Here is a 17,469-nt window from a genome sequence, read left to right on the forward strand (position 1 = left end):
AATGACTCTGGGTGGGAAATCATCATCTGAGGGGTAGCTCTCCCGTTACCCTTTACTCTTGTACCTAACCCATGTTCCCTTTTGTTTTCAGCTCTTAGATACAAAGTCAACAGACAGAAAGCAAACACTGTTGCACTATATATCCAATGTGGTGAAAGAAAAATATCACCAAGTGTCCCTGTTTTATAATGAGCTTCATTATGTGGAAAAAGCTGCTGCAGGTACTTGATTTCAGCTATTACCGTTCGTCTTGGGTATTAATGCCTTTAATTGTGGTGGAGCCATTTCCTGCTTAAACACTTTTCAGAACCCATTTAAAAAGCCAAGGCTAAGAAGTCAGCCACTCTGAGCTGGAGCACATCGGCTGTGGTGGTGTCCACCCCTGAGAGCAGAAGAGAACGTGGGCGTAAAGGTGATCTCTGTGTCCTTTCTGTAAGATACAGGCCGCTGAGCGTCATGTCCCTTCCCTCTTTTATTCACTGCCCTTTTTATTCTGCTGCTGTTGTATGAAATGTGAGAATAAGAATCTGAAAATCATCACCCAACAAACACTTTTAATTTGGTTTTGTGCCATTCTACTTGCTCAGGTGTGGTAGTTGTAAACATTTTGCCTTTGCCTGGACACTAGTGAAATTATCAGCACTTCTTGGTTGCTACTTTGCTAAGACAGGTATACATTTTCTCATTTAAATCATCTGTGACTCTAAGATAGCTGGGATGTACAAGGTAATAGTATCTCCATTGTTATAGGTAAGGAAATTGAGATTTTTCGACGTTAAATGTCTTGCCCAAAGTCACATGAGTAGAAAGTGATAGAAACAGGACTAGAAACCTGGTCTTACTTTTCATCAAGTGTATCACCCAGTGTACCATGTTCTCTGAAAAGCATATTAGAAAAAGGAATGATACGCAGATTGACCTTACAGTAGGTTACAGGCTGTGATTCTCAAATTATGATATTGAACCATAAGCAGCCAGTGTTTATTATAAATTCAGATTCCTATGGGGTACCTCAGGCATATGAAATTTTTGAGGGTGAGGCCTTCTCTAACTCAGCTAGGGTAAATGGATGCTGCTTCTGTGTTCTCACTAAAGAGCACTCTGTTCCACCCTCTCGTACAAGATTTCTCATACTGTATTACAACAATTTGCATGTCCATTGCAATCTGTGCACTTTTTTTTTTTTTTTAGACAGGGTCTTGCTCTGTTGCCTAGGCCACAGTGCAGTAAAATGATCACAGCTCACTGCAGTCTTGACCTCCCAGGCTGAAACGATCCTCCTATCTCAGCCTTCTGAGGAGCTTGGACCACAGGCACACACCACTATGCCCAGCTAATTTTTAAAATTTTTGTAGAGATGGGGTCTCCCTATGTCGCCTAGGCTGGTCTTGAATTCCTAGGCTCAAGTGATCCTCTCGCCTCAGCCTCCCAAAGTGCTGGGAGTACAGGTGTGAGTTACCATGCCTGGCCAATCTGTGCACTTCTTAAGGGTATATCAGGTTTTATTTATCTATTTCTCTCGGCCCCTGAAAATTGGATGTTGGAAATAAATGAATGAACAAGTGAACAAATGAATGAATGAATGAGATGATGCACTGTTACGGGAATAAATGCTGCAGACGCTGTGGTGGAGACTGAGAGGCAGATGGAGATGACTCTCTGACTATGAAGAACTATATGATGCAGGCTGGATAGACCTAGAACGAGCTTGGGCTCATTTAGACAGCAGGCAGAATTTCTGTTCTTACCAAGTGATTTTCCTCCTTTCAAGTTTCCCTTTGCCTAAATTAGTTCTTACACCTCACAATTCTAATTAAGAAAAATGTTAAAAAGCTATTATAATTTGTATCTGACCAGTGGGTACTAGTTCATTTTGTTTGGTCCAAATGGTGTCATTTGAAAAACATCAATGAGGAAAATGGGAGACTGGGTTGCTCCTTGGCAGAACTGTTCTTTCTGTTTGCTCTCTGGTGCCCAGGTTGCCCCACACAGATTCTCTATGCCTTCACTCATGTATTCACTCACTCCTTCATTTATCCAGTGAACACCTTTGAGTGCCCCCCATGTACTTGGCACTATCATAAGTGTTAGAGAATCAAGGATAAGACAGTGTGAGTCTACTGAGGGAAAAACCTACTGCACTTTTTTAGTAGGTTGGTGCAAAAGCAATTGTGATTTTGGACTGTGAGTTTTCAATCATTATAACTAGGCTCAAACACATCTTATGGCCGGGCGCGGTGGCTCATGTAATCCTAGCACTTTGGGAGGCTGAGGCAGGTGGATCACTTGAGGTCAGGAGTTTGAGACCAGCCTGGCCAACAAGGCGAAACGCTGTCTCTACTAAAAATACAAAAATTAGCTGGGCATGGTGGCACACGCCTGTAATCCCAGCTACTTGGGAGGCTGAGGCAGGAGAACTGCTTGAACCCGGGAGGCAGAGGTTGCAGTGAGCCGAGACTACACCACTTGAAAAGAGCGAGACTCTGTCTCAAAAACAAACAAAACACATCTTTATTAATCAAAATAGGAACCATTAATATCAACACATTTTTGCCAATGAGAAATGTTTGTTTAAAATCCATGCTTCTAGATTCAACAACTCTTGGAAAGCATTTTCTGCATCCTGCTGGTTGTGGAAGCATTTTCCCTGCAAAAAGTTGTCGAGATGCTTGAAAAAGTGGTAGTCGGTTGGCAAGAGGTCAGGTGAATATGGCGGATGAGGCAAAGCTTTGTAGCCCAATTTTTTCAACTTTTCAAGCGTTGGTTGTACAGTGTGTGGTTGGGTGTTGTCATGGAGAAGTGGGCCCTTTCTGTTGACCAATGCTGGCTACAGGCATTGCTGTTTGGGGTACATCTCATTGATTTGCTGGCCATACTTCTCAGATATAATGGGTTTCGCTGAGATTCAGAAAGCTGTAGTGGATCAGACCGGCAGCAGACCACCAAACGGTGACCATGACCTTTTTTTGGTGCAAGTTTGGCTTTGGGAAGTGCTTTGAAGCTGCTTCTTGGTCCAACCACTGAGCTCGTCATTGCTGATTCTCATATAAAATTGATTTTTGGTTGCATGTCATAATCCAGTTGAGAAATGGTTTGTTGCGTAGAAGTGGAGAAGATGACACTTCAACGATTTTTTAAAAAATTTTCTCTCAGCTCATAAGGCACCCACTTACTGAGCTTTTTCACCTTTCAAATTTGCTTTAAAAGACTGTAGAATGGTTGATGTTGAGTTCTTCAGCAACTTCCTCTATGGTTCCAAGAGGATCAGCTTCGATGATTGCTCTCAGTTGGTCGTTGTCAACTTCTGATGGCCAGCCACCAAGCTCTTCATCTTCAAGGCTCGCGTGTCCTTCGCAAAACTTCTTGAACCATCAAATGCATTGCCAAATGCATTTGTTGATGTTGCGAGTTGTCTCCAGTGCTTTACAACCCATTCTGAACTCAAATAAGAAAATCGCTTGAATTTGCTTTTTGTCTAACGTCATTTCTGTAGTCTAAAATAAATATAAAAAGCAAGTAATACATCATTAGCAAAAAAAGTGAGAAATGTGCATTAAAATGATGTATAACATAACCACATTTAAGAATGTATTCCAGTATCAAACAGCGTATTTCAGCAAATACTGCAGTTACTTTTGCACCAATAATTTGTCCACGTGCAGAGCTGAGTCAGGCAAGGAGGCCCAGAGCTGGGACCCGGCATCCCACAGAAGCTGCTCAGGAGGTTCTGGGGGAGTGCCTGCCCTGGGAGGGGCCACACTGCAGACAGAAAGGTTCACACTTATCCTTTCTGAATAGGGAGAGGTTGTTAAAGAAGCTGTGCAAGGCTGCTTTGGGTCCTAGTAATCAATACAACCTATGGTCAACAGACAAAAGGCTGCCCCCTGCTTGAGAGTCAGAGAAATGCAAAGAGAGTTTATAGGCTAGACAGTGGCTCATGTCTATAATCCCAACACTCATGTCAGGGTAGGAGTTTGAAGGTGCAGTGAGCTTTGATGGAACTACTGCACTCCAGCCTGGATGACATTGTGAGAACTTGTCTCTAAAACACACAAAACCTTAGGCTTGCTGCAGATAAGGACCGCTGAGCCTACGGGCCCACTGACAGGCTATTTCTTGTAAGAGAAATGGAAGAGTTTTGTGCAAGTGTGGGATTTAGAGTCCTCAGTTGTTACCTGAACTCCTCTGCCACCTACTAGCAGTGTGACCAAGGGCAGGCCACGGAACCCATTTATGCTGTTTTTGCTCATTGGCAAAATGACCTAATGATGCAAAAGAACTAGTGAATGCAAAGAATGTAATGTAGTGCTTATAATGCTTCTTTGTATTAAAAGATCTCTGTGCCAAAAGCTGGAAACTAGGTTTAGGGCCCTTGGGTAAGCCTAAGAATCTCCTGAAAACTTGGCCCAGCAGCCAGACTCGCTGTGGTTGTGACTTTCCCCGTTGAGTTTCACTGGGATGTTCTTTCTCTGCTTCAGTCTCCCTTGAGAATGTTTTGCTGGATGTCAAGGAGCTCCAGAGGGGAATGGACTTGACCAAGAGAGAGTACACCATGCATGACCACAACACACTGCTGAAGGATTTCATCCTCAACAATGAGGGGAAGCTGAAGAAGCTGCAGGATGATGCCAAGATTGCACAGGCAAGTATCGGTGCCCCCGAAACCTGTGAAGAGGCTGCATCCATTAAAGCTGCCTGTGGTGCAGGCCCTGGATTTAGGGAGAAATGTTCCATTTCCCTCGGTTTGTGGAGGGTAGATTTCTTGTGTAGCTATTGATTATTACAGGGGGACCATTCCCAGGGTTATTCTTGGAAGGGCCCCATCCTCATTGTCCTTTTCTAATTTGGGGCTCTCTACCCTGTCCCCCCATCTCCCCTTTCACTTCAACACCCACTCCATTGTTCAACCCACACGCATCAGGCCTGTGCTCGGCAAAGCAGTGTTCCCTGTGTATTGGGTTTCTGTAGATCTTGTCCTCAGGAATCTTACACTATGCTGGGGGTTGCTGATAGGCAGGCCTGCAAAACAGAATGAACAGTACATCATCAGAGGAGGTAGAGGCAAAGTTGGGGGATGGGGACTCAGAAAGCAGATTCAGTGGAAGGGCCTCCGGTTTGTGGCAGTCTTATATCATAGAAGAGTTCAGGCAGAGACTGAGTGTCCCCTGTGTGAGGCTGTCATAGGGAGTGTTGAAGCAAGGGAGTGGGATTTAGGATCAGAGTGACTAAGATCCCTTTTGACCTTGTTGGTTTTAAGGGGTTCTGCCACGGCCTTTGGAAACTCTTGAAAGAAAGGTTTCCGTGTTTTGTATGTGGGGTGTGTGCATGCATGTGTGTAGAAGTGGCAGGAGGTCCTGCAGATGAATTCCTGTGCCCCACTATTGCATTCCTCGGATTGCCTCTGCTGAGGCATTTGGAGGAAACTACAGAGGTGTTAGGCAATCTTGGGAGGTAAGGGAGGTGCAGCAACGCGAGGCCATGGGAGCCTGTCTCGTGGCGGCTGCTTTGCGTCAGCGTTCCCCTCAGAGCATCCAGTTCAAATGCCGAACGAAATTCAAGAAAAATTTGCTTCTTCACAGGATGCCTTTGATGATGTTGTGAAGTATTTTGGAGAAAACCCCAAGACAACACCACCCTCTGTCTTCTTTCCCGTCTTCGTCCGGTTTGTGAAAGCATACAAGGTATATGTTAAGGCCCTCCTTGCCCTTGTTTCTCAAGCAAGTGCCCTCCTTAAGATGTGTCTGAGTCCCAGCTCTCTGCAGAGACCTCCCAGTTCCTGTGGACAGCAGATCTGGGTGGCCTTCACGAGATAGCAGTCCCTGGCTCTGTGGAAGCTGAGGAACATTATGGTCCCTTTCTCCACCTAGCCAGTCCTCTGCCTCAGCCAGAAAACAAAGCTCTTGGCAGCCCCCTTGGGGCAAGAGAGATGCTCCCAGACCACTGCTGCCCCATTGACTGTTCACCTAGGCAGGCAAGGTGAAGGACTTGAAAATCCAGGCCTCTTGTGGAATTGTTTAATGGGTAGAAGTGAGCTGTGGCCTGTGGCGAAGGTGTATGATATAGCAGAAGTTAAAGAGAGCCTGCTTGTGTTAGTCCTAGCACGGGGCTTAGGACCTCTTAGACCAGCATTTCTCTAGTGTGGACTGAAGGATGGTGTTTTTAAGGATGGGCACTCTGTTTCTTGGTGTGGATCAGTAAGTGGCCCTTCCTTTAAATGGGAGGCCCTCTTGGACATAATCCAGGGCTGTGGTCTTGAAAAAGCCTATGACTCAAAGAGGCATGTATCAGAAGAATTTCTCCACTTGAGAAATTACAAGAAGGTTGTTAGAAGATTTTAGCTGACCTTGGAAACACCTCAATCTATATCCTTCAGGCTTGTCTGCATGTAGCACTGATAACATTGGTGGAGGTAGGAGGAATGTTTATTGCAGAGGGGAGGAGGGATGTGGCAGGGTTCTCTACACTTTTGAGAAAAGTCCCATTGGAAATAGGGGGACACTTCTCTAACACCACTAGGGGCTGCTGGCTCTGGAAAATCATTATCGGGCCTTTTACTAAAGTCAAAATATTTTTAGTCCATCTTCCCTCAGCATGACTTAATGTAGCAGTAGAGATACAAGCTGCTGGTAGAGGGAACATGTCTGTGGCAGTCAGGGTGAACAGAAACACGGCACAAACTCCATGTGCCAGACTCTGAGAACTTGCACATGACGAGAAAGCTGCAGGCCACCAACTGTTGCTGTCTGCAGTGCTTGGTAGCCCAAGCCCACTGGCTGGCTGTGCTTATGTGCTGCAGAGATAGCCTGTGCTGTGCCATTTTTTCTCACAAAAACATGTAAGTCTAAGGTCAAAAGAGAAAATATATTTTAAAATTGGCTAAGACAGGTTGGGAAGTGGCTGGGGTTTTTCTCAAAGCCTGAGGCATCAGCAGGGATATAGGTGGAGCAGAGGAAACTTTGTAGGGACTTTGTAGGCAGAGGCTGGGGTTTTAGGACATCATCTCTCATATAGACCAAAATGAAAATAAAAGCAATGGAGACCCAAATGTAAACTTTATTACTGATAACAGCTGGGCTGGAAAATGTGGTGTCTGTGACCTACTTCAGCTGCAAATTAGGTAGGTGACCTATCCATCAGTTCACAGCTTGACAACCAGAGGTCTCTTCAGGGAGGCCAGCTTCAGAAGAAAGACTGCCCAAGAGGGCTGAGCTGAGGTGAGCCTATTCACTTTCTTCTAGATTCATCAGACTAGTCACACTGCCTCCCTTGGGAAGGAGTGAGGCATGGGAGAGTCCAAGAGTGTCACTCTGGTGAGGCCATGAAAAGAAATGAGGGTTTTCCCCTAAAAAATAGGCAGAAAGCAGAAGAATCTTAGATCCTGCTATCAGAGGAGCTCTAGGTAGGCAGACTGTCTCTGAAAGGAAAACAAAATCACTGAGCACAGCTGCCAAGATGGTAGGTGTCCACCAGTGTGTGGGACAGAGACTAAGAGGAAGTTCAAACAGGGAGAGGATCATCAGGAAAGGGCTTCTGGATGAATCTCAGCTCCCAGCTTTTAAAGAGATGTGACAGATAGCGTAGCCCAGAAGCAGAGCTAAATACAGGCATGAAGTGTAGATCTTCTCAACCTTCCATTTATTCTAATTCTCAACTCACTAAGGATGCCTGAAGAATGACTTTTAAAAATCTTGGCTGCTATCATTCCCATTAACATGATCTTTCTGGTTCTTCTGATTTATCCAGCAAGCAGAAGAGGAAAACGAGCTTAGGAAAAAGCAGGAACAAGCTCTCATGGAAAAACTCCTGGAGCAAGAAGCTCTGATGGAGCAGCAGGATCCAAAGGTAAGAAATGCCACGCTCATGAGACAGGTCCGCGAGGAGAGGCTGAGAGGGCTCTTTAGAGCAAGCCATAGGAAGGACCAGCAAGCTAGGTGTGCCCAGGATCCTCATCACTTCCTTCTGGTGCCTGGACACTTGGCAAATGGAAATATGGTCATTACTTTGTTCCATAACCACTGGAATGAGGCTAAGAGCATGTTTGTGTAGCATATCCAGGCTTATAGACATCTGGAACTTAGTTGGATATACAGAGAAGCCACATCAGATGACCCAGTGATGGAAGGGCTTAGAGCATAAAGGCTGGCAGTGCATACAGTTTTCTTCATTGTGATCCCTGGTAACACAATTGACGTTTGTAGTCATTACCAGTTGTCTCTTGCTGCCGCCAGGTGAAGTTTTGTGTGTTCGTTAGTGAAAGTTCCTGTTTCCTTCCCAGAAACTTGAGTTTTCTGCATTTGAGCAGAATGTGGGAAGTGTGTGTTTTTGGCCGAAACTGCTTATTAGTAACATAATGCTCAGGCACATTTTGGATTTTCACAAACTCCTAATGGGTGCTGGCCTCAGTAATCTCTGCCCTTCTTTCTTCTCAGTCTCCTTCTCATAAATCAAAGAGGCAGCAGCAAGAGTTAATTGCAGAATTAAGAAGACGACAAGTTAAAGATAACAGACATGTATATGAGGGAAAAGATGGTGCCATTGAAGATATTATCACAGGTAAAAGATACTTCTTCACTGTGGCTCGTGGAGATCCCACTGGCCTTACCTAGACTGGGATGCATGCAGATTTTGCAGCTTCTTTTGTCCAGGGTTGTCAAGTTCATTAGTTGACTTTATTCACACCCAGAGTGATGCAGAGAGGGTTTGAAGTCTATTAACAGCAGCATGTATACTGCCCCAATACTCTGCATTGGAACCCTGCAGGTTTCAGCAGAGCTCCTTGATTTAAAGAATTTCCATTGTTATTGATATGTCATAATGCTCCATTTTTTTTTCCCTCGTGGCCACACCTAGCCACCTGCCTGATTAATAAACACTGTGAACAAGACCCATTCAGCAATGTACTAATCATAGTCCATGGATGCTCTTTAAAAGCCTCTTTACTCATTCAAAGTAACTGAAGTCAGTAGGTACTTTAATTTGGATGAGCCAACAGGCTTCCAGCCCAGGGTTGGGAACTAGTTTTATCAGCCAAGAATTGTGTGTTAACCCAGCCTGGTTCTTGTCTGATTAAATTAGCTTAATGCTATCTCCTCAAACCAATTCTCCCAGATTTCTGTACTTCCTTTTACAGATCAGAATAATAACTTGGGCACTAGTAGCAGAGGCCACAAGTGACTTTTCTTTCATGTCTGTTGCACATGAATGTTGCTTGTAAGCTTCCAGATGCTTATAGCTTTTTATAATGGGACAGTCCAATAATATGTAGAAGTACTGAAAATAGTATGATGAGGTCCCATATATCCCTCATCCACTTCAAAAATTATGAACTCATGGCCAGTCTTGTTACACGTACACTCTACCTACCCCCATATCCAACCCTTGACAACCAAGACATAGAATTTCCTTTGGAAATATTTCAATATGTATCTTCAAAAGGACTCTTATAAAAACAAAAACATACTTTACACCGTTATCACATCTAACCAAGAATCCCTTAATATCAGATATCTGATATTAAGTTCACATTTCCCCAACTGTCCTGATTTTTAAAAATAGAATTCCTAGACTCTTGATGTCTCATTTCTTTTTATTTATTTTTTTTGAGATGGAGTCTCGCCCTGTCGCCCAGGCTGGAGTGCAGTGGCGCTATCTCGGCTCACTGCAAGCTCCACCTCCTGGGTTCACGCCATTCTCCTGCCTCAGCCTCCCAAGTAGCTGGGACTACAGGCGCCCGCCACCACGCCCGGCTAATTTTTTTTGTACTCTTAGTAGAGACAGGGTTTCACCATGTTAGCCAGGAAGGTCTCAATCTCCTGACCTCGTGATCTGCCCACCTTGGCCACCCAAAGTGCTAGGATTACAGGTGTGAGCCACCGCGCCCGGCCTGTCTTATTTCTTGTTATAGTTTAGTGAACATTGTACATTGGGATCTTAAATGGTGAAAACCACGAATTTTTTTCTCAACAGCTCAAACCCAGGGAAATTAAATACATAGGTTCAGTGATTAGGTAGATTAGACAGATTAAAAAGGAAGTCAATAATGAATTCCCTGCCAGATTAAAGCAGTGTAGGTCTTAAGTGGATAGTAAGTGGCTGATGAAAATGCCATTCTCTACACATGGCACACACACTCTGCACGTGTGCCTGTTGGTATTTCAGTGTACCTAATGCAGGGGCTTGTAGATGCCCCCCAGATAAAACCTTCATTGTAGCACCTCTCCTTGCCTCCTCCATGCTGGGCGAGAAACTCCACTCTAAGCAAGACCAGGAATAGACTTCCTTCCTAGGTAAGCACTTTTTGGTCTCAGTGCTATAAAATGAACTTGTAGTCAAGGAAGCATCCAGCCTTGCTCATTAAGAACTTGGAGTTCCTGGCTGGGTGCAGTGGCCCATGCCTGTAATCCTAAGTACTTTGGGAGGGTGAGGCAGGTGGATCACTTGAGGTCAGGACTTCAAAACCAGCCTGGCCACATGATGAAACCCCATCACTACTAAAAATTCAAAAATCTTAGCCAGGCATGGTGTCTGGTGCCTGTAATCCCAGCTACTTGGGAGACCAAGACAGGAGAACTGCTTGAACCCGGGAGGTGGAGGTTGCAGTGAGCCGAGGTCGCGCCACTTCACTCCAGCCTGGGCCACAGAGCGAGACTCTGTCTTAAAAAAGCAAAGCAAAACAAAAAAAACAAAGAACTTGGAGTTCCTTTTTCATTAGAATGTCCTCCATCCCAATTACATCTGGCTTTATAAAATGAATGTAATGTACGTTTTCTATTTGCTTGATCTAAGTCATTAATCTACTAGAAGAGGGGAATGAGTATCTGTTTATAGGGCGGTTTTTATCCTCCTTGGAGCATTTTTCATTTTCTGACTCACCCCAAAGCCCCAGATAAACTCCTTTGTACCTTTATGAACTAACTTGAGTATACATTGCCTTCCCCGTTTCCTGCCCATCTCCCCCAAACCCCATCCCCCATCCCCAGGTATGATTAACAGTGCACTAACCATGTACTAATGCAATAGATCTTGGCTTTTTATTCTCTTCTGTTTGTGTTGTCTGGCTGTCATTTTCAATGCAGTGCTGAAGACTGTGCCCTTTACTGCTCGCACCGCCAAGCGTGGCTCTCGGTTTTTCTGCGAACCTGCTCTCACTGAGGAATACCATTACTAAACTATCACTCTTTCTCACCTGATGCTCTTAAAAGGTTGCTACAGGTTTTTTGATCTCTTATGTCCCCCTCTGTGTGTCTGTCAGGGCCCACCAACATGCTAGCATGGAATTGCCATCTCCATCATGTTATATTGTGTGTTCTCATGCTGCATGGTTTTGCATTTCAATCATTATTGCTCACTCACTGCCACTTTCAATACATGTATGTATTCACATTGCTGTAACAGTCTGGGTGTGTTTGACAGTTGAATTCATAGAATTGTTCACAGAAATTTTCAGAAAAATAGAGCAAAAATACTAAGAGCACTTCTTTGAGAATCAGGATTGGTACCAAGTAGATTGCTTCTAAGATTTTTGAGCTAATGTCTTTCAACACAATATAGTAGCCATTAATAACAATAACTGCTATTCCTAACATGTATTAAGAACTTACTGTGTTCAGGTTGGATGCAGTGGCACACACCTGTAATCCCAGTACTTTGAGAGGCTGAGGCAAAAGGATCACTTGAGCCCAGGAGTTTGAGACCAGCCTGGATAACAAAGTAAAACCCCATCTTTACAAAAAACACAAAAATTAGCTGGGTGTGGTGGTGCACACTTGTAATCCCAGCTACCCGGGAGGCTGAGGTGGGAGCACTGCTTGAGCCCAGGAGGTGGAGGTTGTAGTGAGTGGAGATCCCGCCACTGTACTCCAACCTCGGCAACAGAGTGAGACCCTGTCTAAAACAAAACAGAAACCCACAAAACGTACTGTTCTAGTAGGTTTACAGATATTAACCTAGCCCTTTTATCCCGTACCCCATTAATATGATTTGATAGCATAATCACCTGCCATATGAAAGTGCACAGGAATGCAAAGTGCTCTAAAGTACAAAATGACTTGCAGAAGGAACTGTAAACTATGCACAGCTGCAGATTGGGCCTTTCTTTTAACTCTCTTATACGTCCACAGTGTGATGGAACTCGTAATACGAGCTTAACACAGGGAGCCCTTTTGACCTAGCTTGTATATGTAGATATAGGCAATTCATAGCTTTATGACACCCTACCTTAGTAGGCCACCTCTATTCCTTCTGAATGTCATGCCCATGTTCAACTATCAGTAATTCCATGTTGGAGCAAAGCTGTGAGGCAGGACATGAATACAAAGGCTTCGGCGCTCCCACTGTCTTATCTCATTCCCACATCTTCACTGTTCCATGTCAAACCCAGGCTATACCTTCTGTGATCAGATCATATCTTGACCTGCTGCTTTAGTCAGGATGGTGGCACCAGAAATATTAACAGCAAATATCATTGGAAAATGCCACTGTTTTTAAGTTGGGTGGGGGGGGACATGATCAAACTTTTCAAAGTAACTTCCTGGGCTTAGTTCTTGATGCCTAATAAGAAACGAACTTCTCTTCAGTGTCTAGTTGATTAGAAAAGAGACAAGGGAAGCACATACTCTTAATTGGACATAGCCATTGACTCCTGTGCTGAGATTGACATGGAATTGGGTGTTTATTTTGTGGCATAACTATTCTATGAATTGCACTTATGTATGTTCTTCTATCTCTGATAGCAAAGGACATAGAGTGTCATTGCCTGCTCTGCAGTGTACTTACCCACCAGTGCTTATTAACAGGCTAGAAAACTTGTCATCTGCTTGGCTGATGTTTGTATCAGTTTTGCTGCTGGACTGTATCTTTCTGGAGCCAATCTTCAAAGCAGCTTGGAACCGGGTGGTCAGAGAGCTGGGTGGGAAGATGCACTCGTCCTTCCCTTATTTGATCTAACACTTCTTGTAGTAATGGCCTTCCATTCTCTTCCTCTGTTGGCTAACATGCCTGGGAATGTTGAGCACTAAGTTGAGTTGCTTTCCATTTTCATCCCATTTTTTCTTAACCATCATTTTGTGTTTTTGTTTTTTTTCTGTTTAGCCTTAAAGAAGAATAATATCACTAAATTTCCAAATGTTCACTCGAGGGTAAGGATTTCTTCTAGCACACCGGTGGTGGAGGATACACAGAGCTGGCAAGCATCACTTTTTACTTAGCTTCCTCCTCTCTCTGTATGCAGATCAATGGTTTCAATCTATGGCTGAGGGTAATACTGGTGAGAATCTGACCAGGGAGTTTTTGTACCTCACATTCCAATGATGCAGGGATTGAGCCTCTCTATTGGACTCTTTCTCAGCCTGCTTTTAACTTCTCAAGTGTGATGGCTTGGGCAAGGGTATTTGCTGATTATTGTATTTGCTTTGAGTGCTGGGCTGTCCTTCCTTTACCCCCGTCTTGGCCTTTGAGTTACTCAGTTAAACCCATTTTGATCTGAAGCGACTGAAAGCAGGTCCTGGCCAGGGAATATGAACTAAAGCCTTTGAAGGATTAAGATCTTTAGAACAATTGCTCGGTTGAAGAACCACAGAGCTGCATATGAGGCAAAAGTGTAATTCTGGCCTTCCATTGCCAGTGTGGGATAGGAAGCAGAGGCTTGAGAGGACTGGGGTATGTAAAACTATTTTTTCCTTAAATTTAAGAGTAGAGGCTGGGCACGGTGGCTCACACCTGTAATCTGTAATCCCAGCACTTTGGGAGGCCAAGGCAGGCAAATCGCTTGAGTTCAAGATCACCCTAGGCAATGAAGTGAAACCCCCGTCTCTACAAAAAAAAAAATACAAAAGTTAGCCAGGCATGCTGGCAAATGCCTGTAGCCCAGCTACGCGGGAGGCTGAGGTGGGCAGATCGCTTGAGCTCAGGAAGTGGATGCTGCAGTGAGTAGATATCCACCACTATACTCCAGCCTGGGTGACAAAGACTGTCCTCCCCGCACAACCCCCCAGGAAAGAGTAGGGCAGGGTCACACAAATTCCCATGAGTCAGGGAGCCAGGAAGGTAACAGGCCTGGTAGGAACTGTGCTGAACCTAGAGCACAGATCTTAGCTCCAGCTTCTTTTTGCTGTGTAGGAATTGGGGCCCGGTTTTGCCAGATCTTCCAATTTTTCAAAATACAGAAACCCAGGTCTTTATGTTAATCACCAATTTAAACATCAGGAAACTGTATTTTAAAATGTGAGGGGGGGCACAGTGGAGCAAACATTCTGTGGGTCAAATGTGGTCCATCAGCTCCACTTTCAACTTGTTGAGTAGACAAAGGGATACAAAAGATTCAATTTGGTTTAATTCTGTTATTTGTTTGTATTTCCCTTTCTAAAGATACCATGTATTCTAGCAGAAGTCAACAATACTAAGTTAATGAAAGGGAAGTAAATACTAATTAAACAAAACAAGAGGAAAAGTATAAAGCCTGCTTTACTTTTTGCACTATGCCCTGACTTCATCAAAGGCAGGCTGCATAGCCTAGCCTGCCGGCTAGGTTACCTGACTTACTCAAGAAAGCTTGCCTTCATACTGAGTCCTTGCATAAAATTCCTCTGCTCATCCCTTCATGCCGACAGAGCAATGCCTATTTGGACTGGTATGCGGTGATTGATTCATTCATTTAACAAGGATTTTCTTATGCAGGAGGGCCCAGACAACTTCTCCTTGCTGACATAACATAAAAAATAGTGGGTGGTAGAGCTCTGTAGTCCCTGCTTCTCAGGAGGCTGAGGTGGGAGAATCACTTGACACTAGTTCAAGTCTGGCCTAGACCATGTAACAAGACCCCATTTCTTTTAAAAAAAAAAAAAAAAAAAAAAAAAAAGGTGGCCGAAAAGGATGTCAGGGAATAGATTATTATGTTGGTTTAGATTTAATGGTTAATTGAACATTATTTTGTTTAAAATTTACAAAATAATAAACTTAGCTAGCTTAATGGAATGAAAATTGAGTCCCTTATCTGCAAAGTAAAAGCCTTTAGGTTCTTGTTACAACTGCAAGGATAAGATGGGACAGGACAGTCTGGTTTATTAATTTTGCAGTGTAAAATTTACTGCAATTACTGTTTATTCATTCAGGCTTCCAGAAACAAAAAAATTAAGCTACAGCTGCTTCTAATTTAAGAAACATTTCAAAATAAGACTTCAGCTAGACTCTGGCCAGTGACAGAAATAATCTGTATTTTTCTCTCAAAGTCCTAGAATCCTACCAGTATTACACCCTATTTTGTTTGATTATAAATATTGAAGGCAAATGTTTGTCTTTGATTCAATGCTCGGTGAGTTTGAAGGGCCCATTAGCTGACTTTTCTACACAAGCTGCTTTGATTGGCTGCCAGCTGGCCTTTGTCTTGCTTAGACACATGCTATTAAAGGTTGCTATTCTCTCACTGGCACTCTCCTCTTTACAGATCTTAGAAACCAACCATACAGACGAGCCGATGCGGTGAGGAGAAGCGTCAGGCGGCGCTTTGATGATCAGAACTTGCGTTCTGTTAATGGTGCCGAAATAACAATGTGAACCGGAGACCGGCCTGCATGAATACAGGGTGTGCGTGAATGAAACTGCCCACATGAACTTTAAGAAAGTGCTACCATTTAACTGCAGCCTTGAACACACAAAAAATATTCTTAAGGGCTCAGATTTAGCAAACACAAAATAATTTTAAAATGAGCTCTCCTTTCAACCCTTGTTAACAAGTGCCTAAAAATGGAAGTACCTGTTCAGATTAATCAAAGCAATAGGATTTGATTTGATTAGGTATCTTTTTACACCAGTATGTTTGTTTTTTTAACCAAAATGTAAATTTCTTATTAAACTCATTACCTGCCATTGTGATTGTCCCATGATGGCCCACCTGGTTTCCTGATGTTGTAAATAACATGAATGCATCTGCTGTGGGTCCTTTGCTGAGATGTCTTTGAAGGAATTTTGTTTTAGCCATATCCATCAACTTTGTATTTTACTTGCAACTTGGAAGAAGGAAAAAGTCACATGATGAAACTCCTTGTGTCTATAACCAGGCCCTGGCAAAGTGCAAACAGGATGCAATTGCAGTGGCACAAAGGTCACTTAACCCTTTGTTTCCAGTTTCACATTCTACTACTTCTGTGCTAGAGAACGATGCTCTGTGAGAAGCATTCACCGGTATGAATGTGGGGATATAATGTATAAGACTTATTTGTAGTACTGTGTTCTTCAGCTAGAGGCAGCTTTTAAATAATGCAAGTGTATTTATTAGAACTAAAATTAACATCTCAGTAATCAGTATTAGCATTTCTGAGGACCATTATTAATTCTGAGAACAGAAATTGGTGCCTTGCAAGGAAGAAGTTTACTAGCTCTATTAATAAGCATTCAAGGTTACATCTGCTAGCAGAGTAGTATTAGGAACCTGGCCTTATTCTCCTCTGACAATCGCAATTTTTTCTTATTTTCTGTAAATTGGAGAAGATACACTTGGCATCGTCTATCAAGGCTAACTTGTTCATGCATTTCCCAGACTATGGGGAATTGCAGTTGAAGTTGCTAAAAAGTACTAACAAACATGGTATTAAGCTTAAATAATATGTAATGGGACTAAATGGCTCACTAAGCCACTGTTATTTTTCCTTCCTCTCTGGCAGGGCACTTGATCCATTCCAAAGTCAAAAACTGGACTGAAGCTAAATTTGTACTTTTCATAATATACATTCTGCTTCTGGCTTATCTTCTTGGTACATCAATATATTAATTGTAAAGTTTATTGTATAGTATTTAACCGCTGAAGTTCCTATTTTATGTTGTGCTTATGTGAACCCCTTGGTGAAGGTCCCTTTTCCTTGGATGTGTAGTTATATGATCTTTTTAAATGTACAGATATTTTGCTATAAAATTGGTGCAGTTTTTTATGGTTTTTACACTTCTCTTTAATTCCCACCTAAGCCTCTGGGTAATATTGTAAATATTGTTTTAAAATGCATCAGCCTATGCTATACAATCTGAATGTTATTTTAACTTATAGTTTTTTTTAATATATATATTTAACTACAAGGACAGTTTAGGGAACAAGTTACCACATTTCACTTTAGTGTACCTATTTACAGAAAGATTAAACTGCCACCTGCAGGCACATTCCCATAAATGTGTACTTTAAAAAGAACATGCCAAGATTTTGTCTTTCTGTGGACTGAACATTCACTTTGATTGATTAAAAATAGCAATTTGACCAAGTTGGACTTCCACTACAAAGCAGCTGTTTTCCAAAGTTCAATGCTGACATATATGTTAAAATAACTGCCTATTTATTCATCTACAAATAGACAACGTTGGCATGTTCTTTTCTGTTTGTCTATTAATGGGCCTGCTTCTTAGCAATATTAGAATGTTTTATAAAAGCAATTCATGTTACTTTTCTGGTCTTTTCATGGCATATGAGCAAATAAACTATTTACACTACTA

The 17,469-nt window shown here is 42.9% G+C and overlaps 1 protein-coding gene and 1 long non-coding RNA gene across 14 annotated transcripts in view; one reads left to right on the plus strand and one right to left on the minus strand.

The window, feature by feature from the left end:
* Window positions 1-17,469, plus strand: part of FMNL2 (formin like 2) — a 315,840-nt gene extending 298,371 nt beyond the window's left edge. For 4 of the 13 annotated variants that reach the window (XM_045368239.3, XM_015432210.4, XM_045368247.3 and 1 more), the window contains 6 exons: window positions 92-221; window positions 4,479-4,642; window positions 5,580-5,681; window positions 7,744-7,842; window positions 8,430-8,553; window positions 15,440-17,469. In XM_045368239.3, the coding sequence (XP_045224174.2) occupies window positions 92-221; window positions 4,479-4,642; window positions 5,580-5,681; window positions 7,744-7,842; window positions 8,430-8,553; window positions 15,440-15,549 (729 nt within the window). In that variant the 3' untranslated portion in view covers window positions 15,550-17,469. Of the gene's footprint in view, window positions 1-91; window positions 222-4,478; window positions 4,643-5,579; window positions 5,682-7,743; window positions 7,843-8,429; window positions 8,554-11,075; window positions 11,202-13,089; window positions 13,184-15,439 lie in introns of all 13 variants that reach the window. The other 9 variants (XM_045368240.3, XM_045368243.3, XM_074009125.1 and 6 more) reach the window with 4 other exon arrangements.
* LOC141408176 (uncharacterized) lies at window positions 13,061-14,645 on the minus strand. Its single transcript, XR_012421112.1, has 2 exons — window positions 14,539-14,645; window positions 13,061-13,090 (listed from the first exon to the last, which is right to left on the minus strand). It is a non-coding gene; the product is annotated as an uncharacterized lncRNA (long non-coding RNA).

Source organism: Macaca fascicularis, chromosome 12 (assembly GCF_037993035.2).
Source record: "Macaca fascicularis isolate 582-1 chromosome 12, T2T-MFA8v1.1".
Classification (NCBI taxonomy): Eukaryota; Metazoa; Chordata; class Mammalia; order Primates; family Cercopithecidae; genus Macaca; species Macaca fascicularis.